Below are 21,503 nucleotides of genomic sequence, written 5' to 3'. Positions count from 1 at the left end.
GATCTCCATATTCCCTGAGACACAACAGTATTTAAATTAAGCCAGTTAAATGACCCTCCAAGCCATTTAAGTGTTCAAATGAGAGGAGAAGTCACAAGTCTCCCTTTAGATCAAAAACAAGAAATGATTCAGTTTAGTAAAGAAGGCATGCTGAGGGGTGCCTGGTTGGCTCAGTGGGTGAAGACTCTGCCTTCAGCTCAGGTCATGGTCTTGGGGTCCTGGGATCGAGCCCTGCGTCAGGCTCTCTACTCAGCAGGAGCCTGCTTCCCCCCTCCCTCCTCCTGCCTCTCTGACTACTTTTGATCTCTCTCTCTCTTTCTCAAATAAATAAATAAATAAATAAGTCTTTTAAAAAAAAAAAAAAAAAAAAAGGCATGCTGAAAACTGAGATAGGCCGAAAGCTAGGCTTCTTGTATCAAACAGCCACGTTTTTGAAGGAAATTGAATGTGTTACTCCAGTGAACACATGGATAATAAGAAAGCAAACAGACTCACTGCTGATATGGAGAAAGTTTGACTGGTCTGGATTGATCACACCAGCCACAAATTCCCTTAAGCCAAACCCTAGTGGAGAGCAAGTCCCTAACTCTGTCATTCTGTGAAGGCTGAGAGAGGTGAGCAAGCTGCAGAAGAGAAGTGTGAAGCTGGCAGGGGTGTTTCTGAGGCTTAAGGGAAGAAGCTGTCTCCTTAACATAAAAGTACAAGGTGACACAAGTACTGATACAGAAGCTGCAGTAAGTGCTCCAGAAGATCTTGCTGAGATCATGAATGAAGGCGGCTGCACTAAACAACAGATTTTCAAAATAGACAAAACAGTCTTCTTTTGGAAGAAGAGGCCATCTAGACTTGCATAGCTAGAGAGAAGTCAGTGCCTGGCTTCAACACGTCAAAGGATTGGCTGACTCTCTTGTGAGGGGCTAATGTAGGTGGTGACTTGAAGTTGAAGCCGGTGCTCATTTACCACACAGATAATCCCGGGGCCCTGAAGAATTATGCTAAATCTACTCTGCCTGTGCTCTATAAATAGAACAACAGAGCCTGGATGACAATACATCTGTGGACAACATGGTTATGCTCATTGACAATGTACCTGGTCGCCCAAGAGCTCCAATGGAGACGTATGAGATTAATGTTGTTTTTGTGCCTGCTAACACAGCATCCATTCTGCAGCCCATGGATCAAGGAGTAATTTCAACTTTCAAGTCTTATTATTAAAGAAATACGTTTTGGGGTGCCTGGGTGGCTCAGTGGGTTAAAGCCTCTGCCTTCGGCTCAGGTCATGGTCTCAGGGTCCTGGGATCGAGGTCATGGTCTCAGGGTCCTGGGATCGAGCCCCGCGTCGGGCTCTCTGCTCAGCAAGGAGCCTGCTTCCTCCTCTCTCTCTTTGCCTGCCTCTCTGCCTACTTGTGATCTCTGTCAAATAAAAAAAAAAAAAAAAGAAATACGTTTTATAAGGCTATAGCTGCTGTAGGTAGTGATTCCTCTGATGGATCTGTGTAAAGTCATTTGAAAACCTTCTGCTTATCTATTCATCTGTTGATGAATTTGGATTATTTCCATTTTGTGGCTAGTGTGACAAAAGCTGCCGTGAACATTTGTGTCCAGTCTTTGTGTTCATCTTTGTGTGCATCTGTTTTCATTTCTTTTGGGTACATGTCTATGAATGGAATTGCTGGCTTAAATGCTAGGTGTATATTAAACATCATAAGAAATTGGCACATAGTTTTCCAGCTGGATTGGACCACCTCCACCAGCAGTTTATGAGAATTTCAGTTGCTCTATGTCCCGATTAGCATTTGGTAACATTAATCCTTTTAGTTGTAAACATTTCATTGGATGTGAAGTGATAACTCATTGTGGTTTTAATTTGCACTTTCTGATGACTAGTGTACCTTTTCATGTATTTACTGACTCTTCTTATATCTTTGGGTCTGTTACATTTCGACCCAATTTTTAGAAATGGTATTTTTTTCTTATCAGTTTGTAGTTTTTTATGTATTTTGGTCGTATATATGTATTTTTTTCTTCCTGTGTTTGGCTTACCTTTTCATTTTCTAAAGGGTGTCTTGATGAACAGACATTTTTTTAATTTTGACGAAGTCCGTTCTCTCTCTCTCTGTCTCTTTTTTATGATTACTACTTTAAAAAAAAAATCTTGCCTAAAAAGTCTTTGCCTGTCTCAGGTCATAGATATTTTTCCCATTTTTTCCCCCCTAGAATTGTTACAATTTTAGCTTTTACACTTAGGCCTGTGAACCTATTCAGGTTAATTTTTATGTATGATGGAGGTTAAGAATCAGGATTCATTTTTTTTCCTCGACAGATACTTGGTTGCTTCAGCACCATTTATCAAGACTCACTAAATTGCAGTGGCTCCTTTGTTGTAAATCAAGTGACTACATGTGTTGGGCTAATTCTGGACATTCTGGACACATTCTCTGTCTCTTTCAGCTAAAACTACAGTGTCTTTAATGCAATAGCTGTGCTCGTTAAGTTCTTAACATCTGTGGTATGAGTACTCAACCTTGGTTTCCTTTAAGACTACTTTCATTTTGGGGCCTTTGATTTCTTTTTTTCTTTTTTTAAAAATTTAATTTAATTTTATTTCTTTTCAGTGTTCCAGAATTCATTGTTTATGCACCACACCCAGTGCTCCATGCAATACGTGCCCTACTTAATACTCACCCCCAGATTCACCCAGCCCTCCACCCCCTCCCTTCCAAAACCCGCAGTTTGTTTCTCAGAGTCCACAGTCTCTCATGGTTCGTCTCCCCCTCCAGTTTCCCCCAACTCCCTTCTTCTCCGTTTCCCAATGGCGTCCGTGTTATTCCTTATGCTCCACAAGTAAGTGAAACCATATGATAGTTGACTCTCTCTGCTTGACTTATTTCACCCAGCATAATCTCCTCCAGTCTTGTCCATGTTGATACAAAAGTTGGGTATTCTTCCTTTCTGGTGGAGGCATAATACTCCATTGTGTATATGGACCATAATCTTAGAATGAATGTATCATTTCCACCCCCACAAAAGTTGCCTTTATTGTGCTTGGCATTTTATTGAATCTATAAATAAATATGGAGAAAATGGGTGTGTTAACATTGTTGAGTTTTCTAATCCATGTACATAGGATATTTCTTTACTGAGGTCTTTTTTAAAAATTTCCCTTAGCAGGGGCTCCGGGATGTCTCAGTTGGTTAAGCATCTATCTCTCTTTGGCTTAGGTCATGATCCCAGTGTCCTGGGATCCAGCCCTGAATTGGGCTTCCTGCTTAGCAGGGAGCTGCTTCTCCTTCCTCTGCCTGCTTTGCTGCCTACTTATGCTTTCTATATCTCTGTCAAATAAATAAATAAAATCTTTTAAAAAATAGGATAAAATAAAATTTCCCTCAGCAAATTTGGTGGTTTTCAAGATATAAATTTTACACATTTTTGTTAAATTTATTCTTAAGTATTTAAAGTTTTTGATGGTATTTCAAGTGGTATTTATTTTAAAATTTCATTTTCTCTGGGAGGGAGACAAACCATAAGTGACTCTTAATCTCACAAAACAAACTGAGGGTTAATGGGGGGAGGGGGGTTGGGGGGATGGGATTATGGACATTGGGGAGGGTATGTGCTATGGTGAGTGCTGTGAAGTGTGTAAACCTGGCGATTCACAGACCTGTACCCCTGGGGATAAAAAGATATTATATGTTTATGAAAAATAAAATTAAAAAAAAATGTATTCTAAAAAAAAAAAATTTCATTTTCTCTTTGCTAACATATAGATATTAATTTTTGTTAACTGATATTACGTTCAGAGTCTTGCAAAAATTCACTTATTCTAGTTGCATGTGGAGTCTTTAGATTATTTTGAACATAATCATGTCACCTGCAAATAATAAGTTTTCTTTTTTTCCCATTGTTTTTGTGTGTGTGTGTATGTGTGTATATGTGTGTTTGTGTGTATATGTATGTGTGTGTGTGTGTGTGTGTGTGTGTATTTTGTTTTTTTTTTTTTCTGCCTTACCACAAAAGCTAGAGCCTCCAGTATAATTTGAAGAGAAATAGTGGTGGTAGACATATCTTTTTCTTGTTTTCAGTCTTAGGGGGAGATATCCAAAGTTTTACTAGTGACTATAATATTAGCATAGTTTTCTTGAAGTTATCTTTTATCAGATTATGAAAGTTTCCTTTTGGGGGGCCTGAGTGGCTCTCTCAGTTAAGCATCTGACTCTTGATCTCTGCTCAGGTCTTGATCTCAAGCTTGAGAGTTCAAGCCCTGTGTTGGGCTCCATGCTGGGCACAGAGCCTACTTTAATTAAAAAAAAAAAAAAGAAAAAAGTTTCTTTCCATTCCTGGTTTTCTAAAGTGTTTTTATTATGAATGGATATTGAATTTTTATCAAATGCTTTTTCTGCATTTATTGTAATGATTGTATAGTTTTCTCCTTTATTTTACTAATGTGGTGAATTAGATTGATTTTTCAAATAGCAAACCAACCTCGTGTTCCTGGAATAAATCCCATTTGGTTATAATGCATTATTTTTTTTATTTGTGTCCAGATTTTATTTGTTAATATTTCATTTATGATTTTTTTGTCTATATTAGACTATAATGTTATTTTCCTACAATGTACTTGTCAGATTTTGTTATCAAGGTTATGCTAGCTTAATATGAACTGGGAAATATTATTTTTTTAATTTTCTGGATGATTTTGTGTAACACTGATATTATATTATTTCTTCCATAATTATTTGGTAAAATTTACCAGCAAAACCAACTGGACCTGGAGTTTTCTTTGTAGGAAGGTTTTTAATTACAGCTCAGTTTCTTTACTAGATAATACAACTCTTCAGATTTTCTCTTCTTCCTTTTGGCAGTTTTTGATGAGTAGTCTTTTTCAAGAAATTTCTCCATTTCATTTAAAATTTTGATTTTATTGATAGTATCCTCATATTAATTTCTTTTGGATTCATAATGATGTCTCCTTGTAATTCTTTGTTTCATAGTTTTATTTTCACTTGTTTTTTCTTGTTCAGTCTTGGTAGAAGTTTACTAGTTTCGTTAATTTTTTTCAAAGAACCGACTTTTGGCTTTGCTCAAATCCTCTTAAATGCTTATTTTCTATTTCATTAGTATCTATTATTATTTACTTCATTATTTGCTCTTCATTACCTAATGTTTTAAGTTGGAAGCTTTGAGTGTTGATTTTCAGTTTTTCTATTAAGCTATATGTTGTTTTAGCAAACATCCAAGTTGTCATTCAACTCAGGATATTTTCCAATTTGCATTGTTTTTGACCTAAAGGGTTATTTGAAAGTGTGGTGCTTCACACACTTAATGTGTCTCTTAGAAGTTTGGAGATTGTCTAATTATTTTGTTACTGGGTGTCACATGAAGTCACAGTGGTCAGAGTAGATACACTGAATTTTTTCATCCCTTGTAAATTTGTTGAGATTTATTTTATGGCCCAGAATGTGGTCTATGCTGGTAAATGGGCCATGTATATTTGAAAAGGATATGTATTCTGCATTTGTCAGTTGTAATACTTTTTGTTAAGTACATCAATTTGATTAATTGGGTTGGTTCAGATATTCTGTATTCTTACTGATTTTTATCTGTTTTGTAAGTTAGAAAGGTGTGTTTACTATTATTTAAACCAAACAATATTATGAATGGGCTGTTCCTCCTTTTAGTTCTGTGAGTTTTTGCTTTATATATTTTGAAGCTATGCTTCTAAGTGAATATAATTTATGATTTTTATGGCTTTGAATTAAGTTGACCATTTTGTCAAAATGAGATATCCCCTTCTATGTCTCATGATATTTTTTGCCTTAATGTTATCTGTTACTTATGTTGCCATATCAGCTTTCTCTTCATTAGTGTTTTCGTGGTACATCTGTTCCCATCCTTTTATTTTATTTTATTTTTTTTTTTAAAGATTCTATTTATTTATTTATTTGTCAGAGAGAGAGGGAGAGAGAGCAAGCACAGGCAGACAGAATGGCAGGCAGAGACAGGGAGAAGCAGGCTCCCTGATGAGCAAGGAGCCCGATGTGGGACTCGATCCCAGGACGCTGGGATCACGACCTGAGCTGAAGGCAGCTGCTTAACCAACTGAGCCACCCAGGCGTCCCCCCATCCTTTTATTTTTAACCTTCCTGGGTCTTTATATTTAAAGTGTTTTGGGACGCCTGGGTGGCTCAGACTGTTAAGCATCTGCCTTCATCTCAGGTCATGATCCCAGGGTCCTGGGATTGAGTCCCACATCAGGCTCCCTAGTGAACAGGGAGTCTGCTTCTCCCTCTCCTTCTGCTTGCCACTCTCTCTGCTTGTGCACACGCGCGCTCTCTCTCTCTCTCTCATAAATAAATAAATAAAATCTTAAAAACAAAATTAAAGTGTTTCCTTTCAAACAGTATATAGTTATATCTTTTGTATCTTATTTTTTAATCTAGTCTGACCATCTTTGTATTTTGGAGTATGTATCCATTACATTTAATGTGATTACAATTTGCCATGTTGCTTTTTGTTTTCTTTCTCCATTTGCTCCTTTAAAAAAAAAAAATTATTTCTTTATTCCTGCCCATTCTTTTCAATGTTAAGAGTATTTTTATTATTTAATTTCCTTTGTTAGTTTTTACATTATATCTTAGTGTCACTCTTTTAAGTCCTTACTAAAAAAATGATAAAATATATCCTAATGATAATGTACCATAAATTAGTACTTTTATTATGTCCTGAGCAATTCAAGAACTTTACAGTATTTTTATATTATTCAGTCTCCCTTATTTTGCTATGTTTTTGTATGTATTTTATTTCCATGTGTGTTATAAATCCTGTAAGACATTGTTAGTGTTGTTGAAAACAGTCAGTAGTTTTGGGTTTTTTTTTTTTTTTAAAGATTTTATTTATTTATTTGACAGAGAGAGATCACAAGCAGGCAGAGAGGCAGGCAGAGAGAGAGGAGGAAGCAGGCTCCTGCTGAGCAGAGAGCCCGATGCGGGGCTCGATCCCAGGACCCTGAGATCATGACCTGAGCCGAAGGCAGTGGCTTAACCCACTGAGCCACCCACGTGCCCCAGTAGTTTTGTTTTTGATCACATATTTACCGTTTCTGGAGTTGTTGATTCTTGCCGACATTTTTGTGCTTCCCTCTAGAATTGTTTCCCTTAAGCTGAAGAACATGTCTTGTAGTATTTCTTGTCTGCCGGTGAGGAATTCTCTTAGCTTTTCTTAGTTTGAGAGTGTATTTTGCTTTCATTTTAGAACACTATTTTTTTTTCTTTTTTAAAAGATTTTATTTATTCATGAGAGACAGAGAGAGAGAAGCAGAGGCAGAGGGAGAAGCAGGCTCCATGGGGAACTCCATCCAGGATCCAGGACAACATGATCAGGATCAGGATCATGACCTGAGCCAAAGGGAGACAGTTAATGGACTGAGCCACCCAGGCTCCCTAGAGCATTATTTTCAATGGAAAATAGAACTCCTGGTAGTTTTGCTTTTTAAATATGTCATGATGTCATTCTGTTATCTTCTTGCTCTCATTGTTTTTGTTGAGAAGTAAATGTTTTTATTGTTTCTTAGAGCAGTGGTTCTCAGCTGGGAGTGATTTTACTTTCCTTTTACCCCTCCCCCAGGGGACATTTGGTAATATTTGGTTACATTTTGGTTGTCTCAACCTAGAGTGGGGTGTATACTACTGATGTTCCTACAATGCACAGAACAGCAAAAAAAGTATCTGATTCAAAGTGTCTGTAGTGCCAAGGTTGAGAAACCATGCTTAGAGGTACCATGGCTTTTTATTTATTTATTTTTTTTTGGTTATGTACAAGAATTTCTTTATTTTATTTTTTTAACAGTTTGAGTAATACATGCCTAGGTTTTATTTTCTTTGTTTATCCTTTTTGCGATGGATTTTAATTCCTCCTAACAGTATGCTACCTTTTTATTCTTTTTTTTTTTCATCTTTTTTTTTTTTAATATTCATCACAGTAATTTTGAAGTCCTTCTAATGCCACTCTTTGGATCACCTCTGGATCCACTTCCATTGACTATTTGATCTTTTAATTGGTGGCTAATTTCTTGCTTCTTTGTATGTCTAGTCATTTTTAAATGTGTTCTGATGAAATGTTATAGAGGCTATGAATTATCTTCCTTTGAAAGATGTTGGATTTTGTTCTCACAGGTGGCTAAGTTACCAGCTCTTCACTTTTTTTTCTTTTCCTTTTTTTTTTTTTTTTTTTTTTTTTTTAAGTAGCCTCCAGGCCTGGTATGGAGCCCAATGTGAGGCTTAACGCACTGTACTGTGAGATCAAGACCTGACCTGAAATCTAGAGTCAGACAGTTAGCTGACTGAGTCATCCAGGCATCCCACCAGCTCTTCACTTTTATTCTGTTAGGGCCTTATTTAGTTTTTTGCTGGTTTGGTCTATTTATGTTTTATATTTCCAGAGTATGGTCCTTTATCCTGAGATACGGCCTTTGTGGGGTTTTCACTGAATGTCTGGGATCTTTACCAATATCTTTCCAGTTTGGCTGGGCTCAGACTCCCAACAACTTTTCACTGACCTTGGGAATCTCAGCTTCTCAACATGTGCTTCTTACGAGATTCTCTTGTTTTCTCTCTTAGGCTTTTGCAGCCCTGGAGATGATCAGGAATGGATGAGAATTTGTGCAGATTTGGGGGGTTCTTTTTCTATGGGTACCGCCAGTCCAGCACCCTATCCCTTCAATCCTAGCCATCTTTGCTCAGAACTCTCATCTCTCTTCCCTCTGGTCTCTATTTGGACTTCATTTCAAAACCTGACTCCAAAAGATGCTTCCAGGGGAAATTCTTAGGGGAATGTTGGGTCACCTCATGTTTCCCTTTTCTTTCAGTGACTACAGCCTTGCATTGATGGTAGTCCATGCTATAAACATTTGTTTTGTATGTTTTGCTCAAATCTTAAAGTTGTATATGGTTGGAGAATAAGTCTCACACCAGGTATTCTTTATGGCCAGATGCTAAAGTATCTCCATTTTTCTTTATAAAAGATTAACTGTGGGGATAAAAATATATCATATGTTTATAAAAAATAAAATTTAAAAAGGGGATAAAAATATATTATATGTTTATAAAAATAAAATTTAAAAAGGGGATAAAAATATATTATATGTTTATAAAAATAAAATTTAAAAAAATAATAATACATTATATGTTAATAAAAATAATTAAATAAAAAAAAAAGATTAACTGCCTTTTAAGTCAGATTTGTTGCTTTGAAGAAATACTGGTTTCATTGTCATTATGGAGTAAGTTTGGTATTTCACAGAAGCAAGTGTTAATTGGATGAACAGCTTATGTCAGTTTACTTATTGTATATAACTTGATATCTTCATTATCCATTGTGTTTTTTGTGCTTCAAGGAATCATCTTTTGCAGTTTGCCTTGGAGTCACCACCCATATCTCCTGCTTCCTCCTCTTCAAAGAACCTTGCTGCCAAAGCACACACTCCTGTAGCCTTCAGACATTCTTTAAAGCAAGGAAGCAGGTTAATGGAAAATTTCTTGATCAGAGAAACTGGTGGTTCTACATCAGAGTTGTTGATAAAAGAGAATGAGATTAAATTCATCCCTCAGAAAGAAGTGAGCACTTCTTCAAAGACCAAGGAGACACCTTCCATAGAAAAGGCAGCTCCGTGTTCCTTAGATGGTCATGTTCCTGAGACACCCTCTACATCAACTTTGAAACAGGTTATGAAAGGTAGGAAATTATTTTCATATATGTATTTTCTTACTTAAGGGAAATCTTTTCATCCCATATGACCTGAGAATAAATAAGCATCATGAGGGGGATGGAATGGGAAAGGACAAACCACATTTTACATTATAACAGTCTCAGGAATTGATGTAAGCAGTGCTGCAAGATATTTTTATACTCTTTCTCTCTTACAGAATAGGAATTCAGGCTGATTGCTGGAAAAATGAAGCAATTTTAATTAGCTCATATTTTAACTATGGCAGTCGCTTTCTAATTTTCAGCTTTTAATTTCCCTCCTCATCTGTCATATCAGTTCCAGTTTAATCTTAAAGAGCTCCTTTTATCTTCTTATACTCCTCTTTGAAACTTCCAAGCTGTTCAGACTGGCATTTATAGCCATAGACAATTAGACCCCTCCCCTAGATGTCTGATCTTATTTTTTACCTCTTCATCTCAAAAATCCTCCTGCAGTAGCCACCCTAATCTTCCCATTATTCCTTGAATAAACCCAGAGATTGGAAAAACTACAAGCTACAGGCCAAATTTGGCTTGACACCTATTTTTGTAAGTAAAGATTCACTAGAAAATAGCCACACCCATTTGTTGACATACTGTTTATGAATGCTTTCATGCTCCATGGCAGTGGTTAGTAGTTATAACAGAGACCATCTAGCCTGCAGAGCCTAAAATCTCTACTAGCTGGCCCTTAACTAAAAAGGTTTGCTGGGACGACTGGGTGATTCATTATGTTAAGCATCCAAGTCTTGATTTTGGCTCAGGTCATGATATCAGGGTTGTGAGATTGGACCCTGTGTTGGGGTCTTTGCTCAGCAGGGAGCGTGCTTGAGATATCCACTGCCCCCAGTGCTCACTCATGTGCATGCTCTTGCTCTCTCTCTCTAAAAAAAAAAAAAAAATTTTGCTGACCCCTGTTTTACCTTTTTAGACTCTATCCAAGATCCTAATTATTCTTTAGTTATGTTAAATGATATTGACATCTCACATCATGAAAGTGTTACAGCACTTTTTTTCTGGGCTATTTTGTTTATAGTTTGCCTTTTTTTTTTTTTTTTTAAGATTTTATTTATTTATTTGACAGACCGAGATTACAAGAAGGCAGAGAGGCAGGCAGAGAGAGAGGAGGAAGCAGGCTCCCTGCTGAGCAGAGAGCCCGATGTGGGGCTCGATCCCAGGACTCTGAGATCATGACCTGAGCTGAAGGCAGAGGCTTTAACCCCCTGAGCCACCCAGGCACCCCTATAGTTTGCTTTTTTGATGAATTAGCTTGTTTAACTTATGTTTCCATGTCTCCTCTTACCTGTGAAGTTCAGGGCACCTTTTAGGCAGACACTAAGATATCTTTGGTACGCCCACATCACACATAGTGCAGGGCAGTTAGTGGTTATTTATTTTAGTTTTTAAAAAAGATTTTATTTATTTATCTGAGGGAGAGGGAGAGAGAGAGAGCATGCACAAGAAAGCGCAAATGGCAGGGAAGGGCAGAGGGAGAAGGAGAAGCACAGTCCCTGCTAAGCAGGGAGCCTGGTGACGCAAACTCTATTCCAGGACCCTGAGATCATGACCTGAGCTGAAGGCAGATGCTCACCTGACTGAGCCACCCAGGTGCCCCACTATTAGTGGTTATTAAACTTAGGTTAAAGTTAGCATATTAGTAGTCAAAGGTTTAAATTTTGTAACGAGAGGCGCTTGGTGGCTTAGTTGGTTAAGGGTCTACCTTCAGCTCAGGTCATGATCCCAGGGTCCCAGGATTGAGCCCTGCATCAGGCTCCCTGCTCAGCAGTGGAGCCTGCTTCTCCCTTTGCCACTGCTCATGTCACTCTCTCATTCTCTCTCTCTCAAATAAATAAATAAAATTGTAAAAAAAAAAATTTTGTAAGGATATGTGAATCTTGCATTTCCTACCATATATTTTGTTAGTCTATCAGTTGACAGTTCTTGTTGTGTTTTTAGCTTGATAGTTAACTTTTTTCCCCAACAGACCAATTTTTTCAAATAAAATCTTAACCGTGAACTGTAACACATAAAATCGCTAAAATTGGTCCTGCTCCATTGAAGTAGAGATGGAGGGCCTGACCTCCTGCTTCATCCCTGCCATTGTCATGGTGGCCTCTGGGCCCCAAGATTCTTCCACAATTCTCTGCATCTTCATCAAACAGTTTGACAGTGATTGTGTTTCCTAAAGGCAATACTACATTTGTAATTACAAATAAGAGCTAAGTTATTAAATTTGTAACCATTGTTAATTTTGATAGTAGTTGGCCCAAACCAACAAATGTTTCAGTTTATCTTTGCATAGCTTCCTGTCCCCAGCAGGTTTATTTTATTCATGTTGTTATGATTGCTATAGTGCTGCAGATGAATGGCTCCTAAGATGGAAAAACTTAAGATTAGTTCTATAGGTCAGTCACGCCTCAGTAGAAAAGACTTAACCAAATCATTTTCTGATAAATGAATCTCCAGACTTCTTTGCAATCTCTTATGTAAGCCCTGGATTCTAATTATGTGACTTACTACAATTTAGCCATTATTCAGTGAATAGTCTCTCCCAGTCCTGTTGCCCTGAGGTGTCATTCTTTTTTTCTTCTGCTTTCCTAAGTGCATGTTAAGGTTGGGATTCTATTTTTTATATTAATTGCTGAAAGATGACAGGTTATACATTATTTTTGCCCTTTATGTAAATAATAAAGTCTCTCTCTTTTTAAAAATTACAGTGGATTGTCCTGTTTGCGGGGTTAATATTCCAGAAAATCACATTAATAAGCACTTAGACAGCTGTTTAACACGTGAGGAGAAGAAGGAAAGCCTCAGAAGGTAAGAAAGTTAAGCATAACCTTTAAGTTACTTTAGCAAGGTACTTCTTATGCTTTATAAACTATTTTCTACCTCTTCCATTCTGGCTTCTTCATCCTGAGGGTTATTTCCCATACGCCATGAGAATCCGGTGATCTGCATTTCTCCTTAGAAGTGTTTCTTCCTGGGGCGCCTGGCTGGCTTAGTCAGGAGATCATGTGACTCTCAACTGGGGTCTGGTCACATAAATATACTATGACATTTAGAAAATTTTATCCACAACACCCTGGCAGGCCATTTCTTTGATAAGGGTGACAACCCTTAACCCATTCTATGTAGAATCGTGTCAGAGTTGATTCAAAGACTGTTCTTCCTTTTGATGTCTTCAGATTCTGAAGACTCCTAAATGCACTTTCACTAAATCATGGATGAAGGATCAGTGTTATCTTCACGTTTTGGGAATCATCTGTCAGGCTTCATATTTAAAAATTCTGGATAGAAATTGTTGATTTCTGTTGGTGCTTTTCATGGTAAATGCCATTAAACTGTTGAGTTTCCCATTCGAATTTCACAGTCATGAGTTTAATTGTCTATCCTTGATAAAATTACTGAACTGTCCCTCACAGTGTGCTTGTACAAACTCCTACAAAATGTTTTAGCTCTTGCTACCCACTGTGATTTTATTTAGCTGTAATCTTACCTGTCTCATAGAGCCCACTGGGCAGTTTTCAGAAAAATGTACTTTCTTGAGGGTTTGTAGGTCTTTTTACGATAAATAGTTATCTCTGGCTTTTAGACGTTATTGATAAAGCATAAAAGAAATAATTTAGGGAATGGTACTGTTGGTTAGTAGAAAAATGTTTGGTTGTTTTCATTCTACATATATTCAATTGTATTATTTCTCTCAGTGTAGTCTTTGGGCGATTTACCTCAGATTTACTCTATGGAAGCTTGTTAACATAGATTTTTAGGTCTCCACTTCTGAATGTAATCAAAATTGGGGGATGGTATGGAGATGTGACCAAGAATCTGCAATTTAATAAACTCCCTTGGTGATTCCAAGATTTACTCCAGTTTGTGTAGCATGGACTTGAAGGTGAACTAGTTATATGCAAGTCCTTTGTAAAATCTCGGGTTTGTTTTGTTTTGGGATAAACTGTTTACTTTCAAGTGCTTATTAGTTTTTACTGGAAACTTTGGTATTTAAATTTTGGAATATTGGAATTTTAATGACTACTTTGAATGCGTATTTATTAAGCACCTAATTGCCATGGTTTTGAGCCAAGTAATGTACTCAGAGAGCCAGCTTATAATCAGATTCAATAGTTTAAAGCTTACTAAGGAGTTCTGTTTTTAAAATTGTCCAAATCATTGATACCCTTAAGTAGCTTGACTTCTGTTCCATTTTAAGAAGTAATGTTTCTTAACTGGTTTTTTGGAGGGAGCAGAATGTCTTTTCATAGGGCTTTGCTATATTAAATTGTAGCTTAGTGCTTGTCAGTGTATAAGTTATATAAATAAAATGAAGAGACAGGTGGTGGTTTTGCTAATACACTTGTAATCCTTATATATTTGTTAATATAATTAATTGAAGTTGAAGAGAACAAAACCTTCTTGTATTTCTTGCTATTGTTTTCAGTCATGTTCTTTGAAGATGATGCCATAAGAATATTATCTTCCTGTCAACTTTCAGAATTCTTTTTTCATTGGCAGTAATGAATTGGTTAAAACTAACCATCCCAACACATCTTTTATTTAATCTAGAGCTTTTGTACAATGATTGCCTACACTTTAAGGAAGCAGTTTTGCCTGTGGATCGGCACTTTTTCTAAAGCAGCTATATTCTTAAATCTGTATTCTAAATCTCAATAGTGTTTGTACTCTGATCATCCGAGGTAACAGTTTTTTGCAGAGATTTTGCATAGAAATCACTGGCACATTTTGGGACAAAGATGCTTTAAAGCAATGGAGAACTGAGGAAGTCTATGTAAGTGTGATTCTGAAGTGAGATTCTCGCAGCATTTAGTGCACAGGCCTTCCATGGGTTGCCAGTCTGCATCTTTAGGTCTGACCTCTTTCTGAGACCTCTTTTTCTGCCACCTAGACCCCGGTATCTGAATGTGCTGTGGGCACCTCAGATGCATCATGTCTAACACTGTCAACCTTATTTGCAAATTTAATTCTTCTTCTCTTTCCCATTTTTATCTTAATGGTTCCGCTATTTTCCCACACTGGTACTCCATCAGAAGGCCAATTAACTGTTTTATATGGAGAACATTTGATAGTTCACAGTAACTTTAAGTGATCTCTTTTTTTCCCCCCTTTTTAGTTCTGTTCACAAAAGGAAGCCTCTGCCCAAAACTGTATATAACTTGCTCTCAGATCGTGATTTAAAGAAAAAGCTAAAAGAGCATGGACTATCTGTTCAAGGAAATAAACAACAGCTCATTAAAAGGCACCAAGAATTTGTACACATGTACAATGCCCAGTGCGATGCTTTGCATCCTAAATCAGGTAAACTAATAAAGCAATGAGTTCTTGTTTTCTAGTTAAAGCAGTTTTGTGTAGCTCAGGGATTATAAGTCATAGAACAGAATTTTAATAAATACAATTTTGATAATGGATGAGACATGCAGATGTATTTCTTCAAAAGGTACTTAGGGGACGCCTGGGTGGCTCAGTTGGTTAGGCGGCTGCCTTCGGCTCAGGTCATGGTCCCAGCGTCCTGGGATTGAGTCCCACATCGGGCTCCTTGCTTGGCGGGGAGCCTGCTTCTCCCTCTGCCTCTGCCTGCCACTCTGCCTGTGCTCGTGCTCTCTCTCTCTCTCTCTCTAACAAATAAATAAATAAAATCTTTAAAAAAAAAAAGGTACTTAGAGTTATACTCTGATAAGCCTTTCTCCCAGCCAGTCTCTCAGTCACTATTCTCTCTCAGAGGTAACCACTGCTGCTGGTTTCTTTTGTGTATCTTTCCAGAGATAATGTGGCATGAAGAGTTGATCTAGAGAGCCATGGTTATAATCCCAGTTTTGCAGCTTTATGACTGGGAGACTATGGGCAAGTTACTTATTCTCTCACTTTTCTTATCTATAAAATAAAGGGTTATAATACTGCATACTGCATAGTGTTTTTGAAAGGAATAAATGAAAAATGCATAGCCCCATACCTTAGCAAGTAATTAGCATTCAGTAAATGTTATCATTACGATTATTAATTATACACAAACATATGTCCTTGATTATTGTTTGGTAAAAATGTTAGTATTATATATACACTCTTTAATGGTTTGTCCTGTTTCATTTAGCCACACACATATTTTGGAGTTCTTTGAATTATTAGTATATAAAGAATTACCTAATTTTTAATTTATTTTTTATTTTTTAATTTTTTTAAAAGATTTTATTTATTTATTTGACAGACAGAGATCACAAGTAGGCAGAGAAGCAGGCAGAGAGAGAGGGAGAAGCAGGTTCCCCACTGAGCAGAGAGCCCAATGTGGGGCTCGATCCCAGAACCCCGGGATCATAACCTGAGCCGAAGGCAGAGGCCACTCTGACCATTGAGCCTTCCAGGCGCCCCAAGAATTACCTAATTTTTAAAATACAAGTATAATATGCAAACAGAAAAATATACAAATTGTATTGTTTGGTGAATTATCACAGTATATTTCACAGAGGGAAAATACCTTTGTTACCACTTTTCAGGTCAGAACCAGTGTCCCAAAAGCCCGTGTGCTCCTCACCTCCAGTCACTACCACCTTCATTCTCATAGGTGATCACCATCTTGACTTCTAACAGTAGGGATTATTCATTTTGCCTGCTTTTGCCTATATTTTATCTTTATGTAAATGGAATAATAAATAGCTTAGCTATTCTTTTGAGTGTGGCTTCATTTGTGCAACATTACGTTTAGAAAATTCATCCATGTTTTCATGTGCAGGTGTGATTTTTTTTTTTATTTTTGTTGCTGTAGAGTATTCCATTGTATACGTATTTCATACTATTTTTCCATTCAGTGGTTGATGGATATTTGGATTTTTTTCTATTCTTTGGCTCTTAAGAATAATGCTGCTGTGAGTAATATTTTTTATTTCTTGATGCACCTATGCACACATATTTTGGGGGTATATATATCTAGTAGTGAAACTGTTGTTATATTTCTGCAGCTGTTCAGTTTTCATGAATATAGCAAAAAGCTCAGTATGAGGGTGCTTTTTTCCCCCCTCATTTAGTTCCTTTTTTTTCTTCCTTGTTTTCATTTCTACTAATGTGCACTTTCATCAGGAGGTTCAGAGAGTTACAGTTTTTTTCACATCCTTGACAACATCAGTATTGTCATTTTTCCTTTTTGGCTATTCTGGTGGGTTCTTGGTAGTATCTCATTATGGTTTTAGTTTGCATTTCCCCAATGACTTACAATGTTTAGCACAATTTTTTTTAAAGATTTTTATTTATTTGTCTGAGAGAGAGAACGAGAGGGGTTGATGGGGGAGGCAGAGGGAGAAGCAGGCTCTCCTCTGACTTCATTCAAAACATATAAGTTCTTAATTGTATTACTTAATCTTTTGCATTTTGCCTTTTGTTAGAGTTTTCTATGTCCTTGCCTCCTACAAGATTAGGAAGATCTTTTGTTTTCTTCTAAAAGTTTTATTGTTTTTGCTTTTATATTTTGACCTAGATTTTACCTGGAATCTATATTAGCATATATTGTGAGGTAAGGGCAAGATTCTCCTGTTTTTCCATATGGATAGCCAATTAATGCAGCACCATTTATTGAAAAACCGTCCTTTCCCCACGAAATTGTCAGTACATCTTAATTGAGAATCAGCTAACTGTGTATGTGTGGGTCTTGGACATTGTTTTGTTCCATTAAGTCATGTTAATCCTTTTGTCAGTAGTGTGTTGTCTTAATTATTTTATGAGTTATTTATTTATTTATTTATTTATTTTTTAGAAAAGATTTTATTTATTTATTTGACAGACAGATCACAAGGAGGCAGAGAGGCAGGCAGAGAGAGAGGGGGAAGCAGGCTCCCTGCTGAGCAGAGAGCCCGATGTGGGGCTCCATCCCAGGACCCCGAGATCATGACCTGAGCCGAAGGCAGAGGTTTTAACCCCCTGAGCCACCCAGGCGCCCCTTATGAGTACTTTATAATAGATCTTGCTGCCTGGCAATGTAGTTCCTCTAGTTTTGTTTTTTGAAATTGCCTTGGCTTTTCTAGGCCCTTTGCATTTCCATGTAAATTTTAGAATAAGCCTGTAAAATTTCATCAAGAAACTAAAATCTGCTTGGATTTTGATTGGGTCTATGTTGAATCTGTAATCAGTTTGGTATCAAAGTTGATACCGGTACACTATTTGAGTCTTTCAATCCATGAATTTGGTTTATCCCTTTAGTTTTTCATTTCTGTCAGTGATGTTTTTATAGTCTTCAGTATGAAGGGCTTTTTTTAAAGACTTATTCCTTGGTATTTGATGTTTTTGATGCAGTGGTAATTGGTGTCTTGTTTTAAAATGTCAATTTTTATTTTTTTGTCACTGGCATGTAAAATGTAGCTAATTTTTATACATTGTCTTATATCCAGCACCTTGTTATTTATTCACTTTTTATGTGTGCATTTTAAAATTGGCACATAATCATCCTATTATTTTTTAAAGATTTATTTATTTGAGAGGTAGGGAGAGTGCAGCGGGGAGGGGCAGAAGGAGAGGGAGAGAGAGTCTGAAGCAGAGTTGACACTGAGTGCCGAGCACCACAAGGGGCTCGATTTCATGACCCTGAGATCATGACCTGAGCTGAAACCAAGAGTTGGATGCTCAACCAACTGTGCCACCCGTGTGCTTCTATAATGCATTTTTTTACTGTGTATAGTTAGATGAGTTTTGACAAATGTATGCATAGTTATCTAGCTATCATTTCAGTCAAAATATAGAACATTTTCTTCCCCAGATGTTCTTCTGCCCTTTTGTAGTCATTTCCCTCTTCCTTACACTAAGGCCCTGAGGTATACTGATCTTTTATGTTTCTCTAGTTTTACCTTTTCTAAAATGCCAGTCAAATGGAGTTATACATATTGTACATTATGTAGTCTTTTGTATCTGGCTTCTTTCACTTAGTGCAGTGCTCTTGAAATTTACCCATGTTGCATTATCAGTAATTCACTCATTTTTATTGTCAAGCAGTGTTCCAGTTTTTGGCTATTACGGATAAAGCTGTGATGAACATGGGATTACAGATCTTTGTATAGCCATATGTTTTCATTTTTCTTGGATAAATACCCAGGAGTACACTTATTATATATATATACATATATATAGTAAGTGTATGCTTAAAAGTAAGGAAATTGCTGAACTGTTTTTTTTTTTAAGATTTTATTTATTTATTTGACAGAGAGAGAGAGAGAGGTCACAAGTAGGCAGAGAGGCAGGCAGAGAGAGTGGGGGAAGCAGGCTCCCTGCTGAGCAGAGAGCCTGATGCAGGGCTCGATCGCAGGACCCTCAGATCATGATCTGAGCCGAAGGCAGAGGTCACTGAGCCACTCGGGCATCCTGCTGAACTGTTTTTTAAATGGCTACACTATTCTTCATTGTATGAGAGATCCACTTGCTCCACTTCCTTGCCAACACTTAGTATTTCCAGTCTTCTTAATTTTAGCCATTCTGTTGGATATGTAGTGGTATCTCCTGATGCATGTATTCCTATGTATTATATATGTAAGTACACATGTAAATCCATTTACACTTATATGCATTAGAAATTATGAGGACATACTGAACCTGTGCTTACAGTCCAATCTGACAGAGTTCGTTACCTTTCTCTCTTACATATTTATATTTCCCTTTTTCCCCCCACAGAGAGAATCCTCCCTTTAGTAGCATCAGCACATTTACTGATTTGTTCAGTTCTATTGCACAATTAAAATAGTTTTAAAATTGCTTCATCAATACTACTACACCACGGCAAAACAGACCTACCTATAAAAAAGAATTCAGGATATTTTCTAGTTCTCTCTCCCAGGCTGCTTCTCCCCTCCTCCCTTAGTTAGACTGAGGGTATATAGTCAAATATGTGGTCATAATTTCCTTTTTACCTTTTTCATTGTGACTTGATTTTTTTTTACTGAAATAGAGTGGGGTTCATTTGTTTCACTTTGTTTCTAATTCTTGTTACTCAGTTGTCCCTTCTAAGACATTAGTAACTGAAATGTAACATTTAAACTGCTTTAAAAAGCTATACTTTTTAATGGACCACCGGCTGTCATAAAAATATTACATACAGTAGCAGTTTTATTTTCTTTTGTTTTGAGAGTGCTCCTAATTATTCTTGAAGCATTTAAAAAAGTTTTTAATTTAAATTCAATTAATTAACATAATGTTTTATTGGTTTCAGAGATACAAGCCTGTGGTTCCTCAGTCTTATATAATACCTAGCACTCATTGTATCATATGCCCTTCTTAAAGTCCTTCACCCACTTACTCCATCTTCCACCCTCCTGCCCTCCAGCAAACCTCAGTTTATTTCTTAGGATGAAGAGTCTCTTATGGTTTGTTTCACTCTCTGGTTTTGACTTGTTTTATTTTTTTCCTCTCTTCACCTATCATCCTGTGTTTTGTTTCTTAAATTCCATATAGCAGTGTACTCTTTTTTTTTTTTTTAAGATTTTTAATAAAAGATTTTATTTATTTGACAGAGACAGTGAGAGAGAGAAAGAGAGAGTCCACAAGTAGGGGAGCAGCAGAGGGAGAAGGGGAAGCAGTCTCTCCACTGAGTAGGGAGCCCAATGTGGGCTTGATCCCAGGACCCTGGGACCATAACCTGAGCTGAAGACAGATCCTTAACCAGCTGATCCACACAGATGCCACTGAAACTAGGATTTTTAAAAGTGTTATTTTCATAAAAATATTAATTGCATTAATTTTTACCAGTTTTGATACACAGTATTCCAAAATATACAAAGAATAATACTCATATGCCATAGCAGTGTACTCTTGAAATTTTTATGATGGTAGCTTTAAAATTCTTATAGTTTCAAGATTTGAGTCATCTCAGTGTTAGCATTTGTTGATTGCCTTTTCTCATTGAAGTTGTCATTTTCCTGCTTCTTAGTTGATAAGTGTTTTTATTGTGTCCTGGACATTTTGACTGTAATATGAGATTCTAGCTCCTTTTAAAATATTCTACTATAGCAGGCAGTCACCCTGTTAAGGTTTAGCTTCAGATCCAGGCCTCCTCCTGTGGACTATGGTTCTAATGACAGTTTAGTTTTCAGAACTCTTGCAGTGTTGTTCAGGTCTGCTTCATTTAATTGCTACCTGGGGGGGCACTCAGAAATACTGATATTGTGGTTTAATTCTCAGACCTTTTTGGCCTATTAATTTAATTTTTTTTCAAAGATTTTATTTATTTATTTGTCAGAGAGAGAGAGCACACACGCAAGCATGAGCAGAGGGAGCAGCAGTCAGGGGGAGAAACAGTCTCCCCACTGAACAAGGAGCCTGATGCAGGACTTGATCCCAGGACCCTGGGATCATGACCTGAGCCGAAGGCAGACGCTTAACCGACTGAGCCACCCAGGCATCCCTGGCCTATTAATTTTAGGATATTTCACATGTGAGTGGGTCAGGAATGTGTTAGGGATTTGCTGTGCAGGTTTAAAGGATGGTTTTCTCTTTGAGATCCTCCCTCCAATCACTGTTAGGGGATGAGGATGCTACCTGCTACTGGCAGGTAAGAGATAGAGATCTAGGTTATTCACTAGGTCTTTACTGGCACAGTGTTCCTGAAAGAAAAAAGCTGTCCCCAGTCTTCCAGCTACTGCTGGGGGAATTAAGGGGGTAGAATCCACACTCTACACTTGTTCTCTGATGATACTTTGGTGGGCAAGAAGCATCAGCAGTGTTTAGTTGGACTAGATCAGGTATTATCAAAAAGTTTATTGGTCTTCTCCTTTCATAGTCCTTTGCTA

General features: G+C 37.1%; 1 protein-coding gene across 1 annotated transcript in view; it reads left to right on the top strand.

Annotated features, from left to right (window-relative positions):
- The window catches only part of LOC111144077 (RAD18, E3 ubiquitin protein ligase), a 107,095-nt gene that overhangs the window by 30,021 nt on the left and 55,571 nt on the right, over positions 1–21,503 (top strand). The window contains exons 5-7 of the mRNA XM_022498177.1: positions 9,392–9,729; positions 12,459–12,558; positions 14,867–15,051. Of these exons, the coding sequence (XP_022353885.1) occupies positions 9,392–9,729; positions 12,459–12,558; positions 14,867–15,051 (623 nt within the window). The remainder of the gene's footprint in view (positions 1–9,391; positions 9,730–12,458; positions 12,559–14,866; positions 15,052–21,503) is intronic.

This window comes from Enhydra lutris, unplaced genomic scaffold, assembly GCF_002288905.1.
Source record: "Enhydra lutris kenyoni isolate GAN:26980312 unplaced genomic scaffold, ASM228890v2 scaffoldscaffold10, whole genome shotgun sequence".
Taxonomy (NCBI): domain Eukaryota; kingdom Metazoa; phylum Chordata; class Mammalia; order Carnivora; family Mustelidae; genus Enhydra; species Enhydra lutris.
This window is presented reverse-complemented; position numbering and strand designations above follow the sequence as displayed.